General features: G+C 49.4%; 1 protein-coding gene across 1 annotated transcript in view; it reads right to left on the bottom strand.

Annotated features, from left to right (window-relative positions):
• The window catches only part of Impa2 (inositol monophosphatase 2), a 31364-nt gene that overhangs the window by 18539 nt on the left and 3851 nt on the right, over positions 1-8974 (bottom strand). The window contains exon 2 of the mRNA XM_005356222.2: positions 228-361. Within this exon, the coding sequence (XP_005356279.1) occupies positions 228-361 (134 nt within the window). The remainder of the gene's footprint in view (positions 1-227; positions 362-8974) is intronic.

Here is an 8974-nt window from a genome sequence, read left to right as displayed (position 1 = left end):
AAAGAAAAAAGAAATCAGAGGCTCTTCCATATTCCTAAGGAGACATGAGGACTGGATGGTTGTCGAGGTAGCAGTAAAGAGAACAGACGCAATCAGTTTTCTTCCCTAAAAATGGAAGGACCAGGCCTGGGCAACTTGGGGTTTCCCACCTGCCCCTCAGTGACAAGTGGCAGAGCCTTTCCGCTGTGTGAGAGTTACCCGGGCATGCCTCCGAAGAGGGCACTCACCTGTGGGAAGGAAACCGCTTTCGCAACTCAGAAACTATCAAGTCTTCAACACGGTGATCTGTCTCTGTCACCAGATCTGCAGCGGAGGTTTTGGTCGAGACATGCTTTTCTTCACCAAGGGCTTTCCTGATGATCTGAAACAAGAGCGTGGCAGGCGGTGAGAACTCTTGGCCTCCTCCTCCTACCCAGCCCCTAGCTCTCTGTTTTTGGGGACTGGCTGGCTTTGGCAAGGACCTGCAGTTACCCTCCTCCTCCTTCAATGAGGCATCGTATCATGCTGGGCTCTCAGGACCTCTAGGAACTGTAACCACCACAAGACAGAATCCCTACCTGAGACTCTACATACAAATTCCATTTGAAACTCTACTCTGGAAGAAAAGGTTTTGAAAAATGCTGGAATGTCATCGACTGGAACATCATCAATGGAAACTCCCCTAAATAAGACGGCAGGCCACAGGTTTGCCTCCTAGAATTCCGTGATTTCAAATTGGCAAGATTTGTGTATAAAAACTTCCCTCTGATTCACTTCACAAATCACACAAACACGCGGTGTGCCTCGGAATGCAGGCTACAAACGTCCCCACGAGAGCTGAACTGCCACGGGAACCAAGGATGGCTCTTGATGCTGTTTGCAGAACAGCACCAGCCGCCCAAGGGGCACATCAAAGATACTGGAGGCATCTAAGGGACCACAAATGCAGGCTCTACAACTGGGCAAGATGCAACACATCTGGACTGAACCCACTATAAGGGTAAGGCCTGGTTTAGCACCATTTCTGTTGGCCTGGGGTAGTCCCAGAAACCTCTAGAGACCTGAACAAGAAATCAGCAGTCGGTCCATTGCTGAATGTTTCAAAAGGATACATTTCAGCTTGTGGGAAAAAGTGCTACCTCCAGTTCTATCTGGGACTGTTTTATCCAAGTGTGTCTAAAACTGGATAAAAGTGGCGGTCAGGAAACCTAAATAGACCTGCCCTGTTCCCTCCAGAACCAGCTACCTCACCAACGCATGCGTTTCTCTCCAAAGTGCCGTGATGACGTCAGTCTCCAGGATCTTCATAAAGGTGGAAGGAGAAAAGTGGTGCACAAAGTTGTCCTTTGGTCTCCACAAGCGTATATATGCCCCATCCCCATGAACACATACATAATAAATTAATAAAAAAGTACTACCCAGACTGGCTACTCAGATTTGATATCCTTTGTTCATTTATGACACTTAGTCCGACAAGCAGTACCTGGCCCAACTATTGTGTACTAAAGACACCAAGGTCTATGTACTAATGATGCCAAGGTGGAGAGGACTTTAGTGGGGAGGAGGGCCGTAAATAGAATCTTTTAAATTACATTTCACGCCGGGTGGTGGTGGCGCACGCCTTTAATCCCAGCACTCGGGAGGCAGAGGCAGGCGGATCTCTGTGAGTTCGAGACCAGCCTGGTCTAGAAGAGCTAGTTCCAGGACAGGAACCAAAAGCTATGGAGAAACCCTGTCTCAAAAATCCAAAATAAATAAATAAATAAATAAATAAAATAAATTACATTTCACTTCTGTGTTGTATGTGTGTCTGGCCATTTGTGAGCACACACAAGCCACAGTGTACATGGGGAAAAGAGGAAAATCTGCAGGAGTTGGCATGTCCCAAACTCAGATCCTCAGGCTTGGTCGCTCATCTATCCGGCCCACAAATGGAATCTTAAAGAACAATCAGAAACATGACATCTAGTGGTCCCTCCTCTCTGCTTCACTATCCTTCCCATAACTGACCCATGATGAGCCTACCAAGGTGAGGCTATGTTTGAATCTGGGCTCCAAAAATAACAGATAACCATGATAGATTTGAGATGTGATGGGAAATATGAAAATCATGAGGCCACCTACAGTCCATTAACGTCAGCTCGCCACTATTCATATCCTGCCGGCCTCCAACCTGCACTGCAGGGCTTCCTGTCTTGAATTGGCAATATCCTGCCTATTACCACCATGCTAATTCTCTTACAACACCAATTTACACACAGTGTCTGTGTAACCAACCTCCATGGTGCTCATAAATTCAACACTCTTTACTGTCTAGCTCACACAGAACCTGACATCCTCCAGGAATCCCAATTCTGGGCCAGTCCAGGCAGGCCACTTGGCACTGTGTGAATATCTTATACAGAGAAGGAGATTCAGCGTGTGTGTGCAGCCAGTGTATCTGGGTAATGTGTATGCTGCAGTGGGAGAGGCAGGAGAAAGTAAGAACAGGGGAGAGAGACCCATCTCAAGGGTCTAACAGGACCACACAGCACCAGAGTTTCCGGGATCTGCTGGGAGAAGACTGGTTGCCAGGTCAGGGTTGGGGTCAGAGATCAACATTTCTGGCAAGATTCATCACGGTAAGGAGGCAGGGAAGTATTCATACCTTGGAGCAAGGAGGGTCACCGGGAGGCTGGGTCAGTCTCATTTGGCAGAAGGGGTGTGTGTGTGTGTGTGTGTGTGTGTTCACGCAAAGATATCTCCATTTTGAAACCAATGCCTCCTGGGACCTGCTTAAGAGGAAGCAGCCATGAAACCAGTTAGCCTGATACACACCCATGTGGTCTCAATGTAGAAGCTGGATTAAGGATTAAAGACAAAGATCTGAAAACTCCCCAGTGGCTTCCTACTGCTGCCAGAAGGACCCCAAACATGACACGGCCAGATCCTTGCCAGCCTGTCACCTCACCTTCCAGGGGTTACCATACCAAGCTGCTCTCCTACATCTGTCTCCGACTTCCCCGCTGATCATGGCAGAATGTTCCTATCCAGGGCCTTCACCGTCTGGTCCTCCATCTACTTCTCCCTACCTGCGGCTGTCTTGTAGGTGGAGTTGGCTGTGCTGCTCCAATGGCAACATGAGCTCCACGACAGCAGAGGCTGCCTGACATTTTATCTAGCTGTCCATTTTCTCCTCCAGCACAGAGCTGTGGGAATGGAAGGACAGAGTGCTGGAGTGGTTCCTAACAGGACCACTGATGTCTGTGTAAACACCAGCCACCCCAGTGTCTGTTCTCTTGCCTCCTTTTCTGGTTGTGCTAACCTAGGTTCCAAAGGGCTCAGAGCCTGCTATCCTCCGGGCCTTCCTAAAACATGGCCTCATTTACTACCCTGCTTCCAAAGCCGAACTCAGTCTGCCTCAGGCACTCGCCCCCACCCTAAGCAGCCAGCTATACCTCCATAACCATGCATCTCCTCTCCGCGTACAGCACAGATGGCCCTCAATACCAGGGATGTCAAGGTCACAAGGGAGGAGCTCAGCAGCTTCTGGACTTGGCCTTAGGCATCTATCTCCCCTTCTTCCTTTCGGGACCAGAGCCCCCATGTTTCAGGAGAGCCCAGAGCTGCTTTCAAAGGTTATCCTGACTTCCCTCTTGTACTGCTGGGTTTGATATGGACATATCGCTGCAACTTCGGAGCCACAGCCTCAAAAAGACTGTGCTCCCCTTCAGTGTGCTTCTTCCTTCACAAGTTCGTGATCCCCACTAATGACAGCCAGGGCAGTCACAAGAAGAGGGCTCTTGGCACAGGAGAAAGGACCTTGGCTCCTGGGGGTTCCATAAGCAGAGCCTCCTTCTGGGCCATATGTTAACTGCACTTCCTAAAGGCCAACAAAAGCCCCGTCTCTCATGTCTACCCTCCTTCCATGCTCTCCCTCTAAGGCTGACATTCTTCTATGAGGCTTTCAGTGCCTGACCTTCCCATCTGTTGTGGTTTGAGTGAGCATGACCCCAACAGGCGCATACACTTGAATCTTGAATGCTTGGTCACCAAGGGGTTTGAAAGAATTACGAAGATTAGGTGATGTGGCGTGTTGCGCTCTGTCTCTGTCTCTGTCTCTGTCTCTGTCTCTCTCTCTCTCTCTCTGCCTGTGGATCAGGATGCATTTCCCAGCTACTGTTCCAATGCCATGTGTACTGCCATGCTCCCACCATGATAATGGACCAAGCCTCTGAAACTGTAAGAAATCCACCAATTAGATGCTTTCGTTTCTATTTCAGTGAAGAGACACCATGACTCTTTTTATTTATTGGTTTTTCGGGACAGTTTCTCTATGTATCCCTGACTGTCCTGACGCTCACTTTGTAGACCAGGCTGGCCTCGAACTCAAAGAGATCCACCTGCCTCTGCTTTTCAAGTGCTTGGAATAAAGGTGCTCACCACTGCCGCCCCACATGACCAGAGCTTTTTTTCTTTTTCTTAAAGATTTTATTTATTTATCACGTATACAGTGCTCTGCCTGCATGCATTCCTGCAGGCCAGAAGAGAGCACTAGATCTCATTACATGTGGGTGGTGGGAATTGAACTTAGGACCTCTGGAAGAGCAGCCAGTGCTCTTAACCACTGAACCATCTCTCCAGCCTCCACAGCAACTTTTATAAAAGAAAAACATTTAATTGAGGTGGTGTACAGTGTCAGAGGCTCAGTCCATTATCATGATGGAGAGCATGGCGGCACGCAGGCAGACATGGTGCTGGAGAAGGAGCTGACACATGTTGATATGCAAGCAACAGGAAGTAGACTGTAACAATGGCCGGTATCCTGAGCATATATGAGACCTCAAAGCCCACCTCCACAGTGACACACTTCCTCCAACAAGACCATACCTACTCCACGAGGCCATACTTCCTAATAGTGCCTTTGCGATTATGATGTCCAATTATTCAAACTACCAGTATCTCTTCACAGCAATAGAACAGTGGCTGAGACACCACTCTTCCCTCTGACTCAACCTGAAAGTCACCCCCTCCACAACAGGCCCACCACAGAGACCAGCATTTGTTCCACAGGACAGCAGCACAATGAAACCCGAAGGCTCCCCATTGCACTTAGCGAGAACCCCTTCATTCTGTGTCCATCTCTCACAAGCGTGGGTTGCCACACCTGAAGGGCCCCATGAACACTTGCTGATGGAGCAGATAAAGATGTCCTGCTGCTGTACAGAACCACCCACTAACCACACTAATAAGTGTTCTTGTGACATCATGTCTAACCTCAGGGACACTTATAAGCTTGGTTTTCTAGTTCCAAAAGACACGCAGTTGAGTGTGGAGCTCAGGGGCTCTGTGGGCAACTTGGGCCTGGTCACTAAGACCCCAAGGCCTCCATCCACAACCAGGCCTCACCTCACTACAGATTCTACAACAGTGGAGCAGCACGGATTGGGGTGACATGTTGTACTGTGATGTACAAGCTGTTCATTTTTTTGCCTTGTATGTTGCCATAGCTGCCATAGAGACAGAACGTACCTGTGTCCTCCAATAGTGGGATGGGTGTGTCCCCCTTACCCACCTCATGCAATCCATCAGGTCCTGGCCTCGCACTAAGCCTTGTGCCGGTGCCACCCTTGTTTTAGGAGACAGGGTCTTGCTGTGCAGGCCAGGTCAGCACTGCACTGGTACTTTTTCTGCCTCAACTTCTGGAGTGTGGAGACTACAGAATGCAGCGAGGTAACTTTTTCGTGTGGCAGGCCCTTCATACCCAGCCGGAAGTGTACTTGGCCTTGAGGCCACCTGGGACCATTCCACGTCAGGCTCAGACCCTCTCTGGTTATCCTCCTGCCTGCTTCCTCCCATCTGTGTCTCTGGACACAATGTCCCTTTTAGTTAGTCCTAGCTACTGCTGAACCCATCACTGACTCTCCCAGTCACTCCTCAGCACATTTAGGTCTTGTCTGAGCCCCCGTCTACTTGGCTAGTGGCTGGAAGTCACAGCATTTAGCTACTGAGGAGGGGGCAGAGGCACTGACTGTCCCTTCCTTGGACTCGAAGCAGTAAGCCTTTCCCCTGAGCAGCTTCAGGACAAGCTCAGCTTCCGCAGGCAGCACGTTCAGGATGGCACCTGCCCGGGGGGACCCACACATGGGGGAAGCTCCACAAATACGCTTTCCTTATCCATCTTCTTGCTCGTACCCATCTCCTATCACTGATGGAGTAGGAAGGATAAACTACTTTTAATGAGCAGAACCTAAATTCAGCAGCTACTTGGGACCCCGAGCCCCAGCATCCTTGTCTGGAGCAACAGTAGCATCGTTTTCAGTACTGGCCAGGTGCCCATGCTGACCACCACACTCGCAGATTCCCACCACTTTGGTTTTTGTAAGAACACAGACCTGACAAAATTCAATGGCTTATGGCCAGGTCAGAGACCTATTTCAAACATGCCACATAAAAATGTCAAGCAGGGGCCTAAAATCTGAGGTTAAGAAAAGTTTGATTTCTGGGGCTGGCTCTACATAAAAAAAAAAAAAAAAAGAGGAACACAAAAGAAAATTTAACTCCTAAATCTCCCACACCTAGGAAAGGTGATAGACTGTTTTCAGTCAAGTGATAAGATTTAAAGACCTGCAACCCTGCTCTGTGGCCATGGCTAAACTGCAGAGTGAGATGGGAATGTATGTTGAGTACTAGCTAAAACCCTTTCCCATGACTCCTTCCCCTTAATTTTAGAGATATTAAGCATTCTACCGGGCTGGAGAGATGGCTCAGAGGTTGAGAGCACTGACTGCTCTTCCTGAGGTCCTGAGGTCCTGAGTTCAATTCCCAGCAACCACATGGTGGCTCTCAGCCATCTGTAATGAGATCTGGTGCCCTCTCTGGCATGGATATACACAGGCAGTAGGAACGTTGTATACACAATAAATAAATAAATCTTTAAAAAAAAAAAGCATTCTACCAGCAACAAGTTAATGTGTACTGTTATGTTTTAAGCCCCTTTCCATGACTCTTTTCCCTTCATACTTAAGAGATTTTAATCAGTCAACGAGCAACAAGTTAGTGTATGCTTTAATTTTTTTTTTTTAACAGTTACTATCTACAGCATGTTCTTTGGAGACCTCCTGGCATGACTTTCTCCCCTCTCCAAAGAGCCCTCGGTTAATGTTTAATATATAAAATGTGGAGCTAAGTCTCTAAAGTCTGAATTCCAAACTCAAAAAAGAAAGGTATACATCTCCTTTAATATCAGACAGCCTAAGCCGAGTGCCTATTCTAGCCAAGCATGCACCTCTCTTTCTCATGCCCTCCAGGGCTCATCTTAGGCTTTCTCAGCTCCTGGATTCTGTACTCCATCTCAGCCACACCATCTTCATATGCGCTCTTATCCCCTGTGTCCTCCCCTTCACCCTCCTGAGCCCATCACCTAGTCTTCTTGAGGATAGAAATTAACTATGACATCTTTCAGGAAGCTGTCCCCACCTCTCAGGTCCTTTGACCGGCTTCTGTGACTAGTCTCTAGCCACTGCGAAGAAACATCTGGCAACACTTACCAGAGGCTAGGAGCAAGCAGAGATAGCAACACTGGGGTCCTAAGACTGGCTCAGCCTGGGGAAACCAAACCCTCCCTTCAACTCCCAGGAGAAGGCAGCTGCAGGCCAGCTGAGGCTGGGAGAGAGGGGTGGCCAGGACCCCCCTCTCTTCTGCACCCTACTTTGTTCCCAGCACCCAGAGGCTTTATTCAGTTTCCACCTACCTCAGCGCTGGGGCAGGGATGGAAGCGGAATGCCTGGAACTGATTGCCAACTTTACACTCTTCTGGCTATGGGATTCTGGCTACATGATTTTAGCCTTGTCCTTCCCCAGCCCCAAGGTCTTATCGCCATTGGCAGAGCTTCCTTAGGGTTAGCAAAGGACCACCTCAGGGCCTCAGAGACCAGGACTGGCGCTCCGCCAGCTTTTCCTCAGGTGAGACCAAAGAGGAATTCTACCGGACTCCCTATCTGCCAAGAACTACAGGTGCCAGGCACGGGAGCAAGTCTTCTCTCTGTGGAGAAGGTTCTCTGTTCCCATTTTTCTCAGACAGCTCTTGTCAGCAAAATGAAGTGTGAGAAATACAAACAGGGATGTCCCAAAGTTCCTAATCCCGTTCCCTTGGGGTAAAAAAACCAAAAGCTAAATAAAATGTGGAAGCCGGGGCAGCTCACACATGTCTGTGACTCCAGTTCCACGGGATCTGACACCTTCACACCAATGCACATAAAATAAAGCTACATAAATTATTAAACCAAAGAAAAGAAAAACATCTCTTTCACCACGATTCTGTATAAGGAGATCAACAGCTAGCTTCTCAGGTGCAGTCAGGAACCTGGAAAACCAGCACAGTTTCTGGGTTCACGTGCACGGCTGCCTCACAGGGACCCTGCCCTTACGGAAGGCTCGGTGTGCGGCTCTATGGTGGAGTACTTGCTGGAAACCCTGGGTTTCAGCACTAGGGCAGCCGTCAGGGAGAGGACCAAATGCTCAAAGGCTGGCTCCTCGGGGAACGGGGGGCAAGTGAGGCAGGGACTGAAGCAGACGGGGAGACGGGGGAAATGTGAGGTCACCACCTTTCTCACCTCCTCCGTGGCAGATGTCTCAGCCCAGGTAGGGGAAAGGAGCCACCAGGATGAAGAGGTCATACAGGGGCATTTGGGACTCTCCCGAAGAGACCCCACCCTGGGGTTATATGCCCTGCAGGCTGACCAGCTACTCCACGATCACATCTCCTCTCTCCTGCAACCTGCACCCACTCCGTCTCTTCACCAAGACGTCCACTGGCTGCCCATACACCACACGCTTGGAACGGCCCCACACCTGCTCTGCTCCACCCGAAACTCACTGTCTCTGGACACTGCAAATCCAGCAGGCAACCTGATTTTCAGGCCCACGTCCCTGATGCTATCCTAGCACCCCGTCCCTCATGACCTACACCCAACCCGAACTGTCACCTCAGCCTTCAAAAATCAATCATTTCAGC

Source organism: Microtus ochrogaster, chromosome 18 (assembly GCF_000317375.1).
Source record: "Microtus ochrogaster isolate Prairie Vole_2 chromosome 18, MicOch1.0, whole genome shotgun sequence".
Classification (NCBI taxonomy): domain Eukaryota; kingdom Metazoa; phylum Chordata; class Mammalia; order Rodentia; family Cricetidae; genus Microtus; species Microtus ochrogaster.
This window is presented reverse-complemented; position numbering and strand designations above follow the sequence as displayed.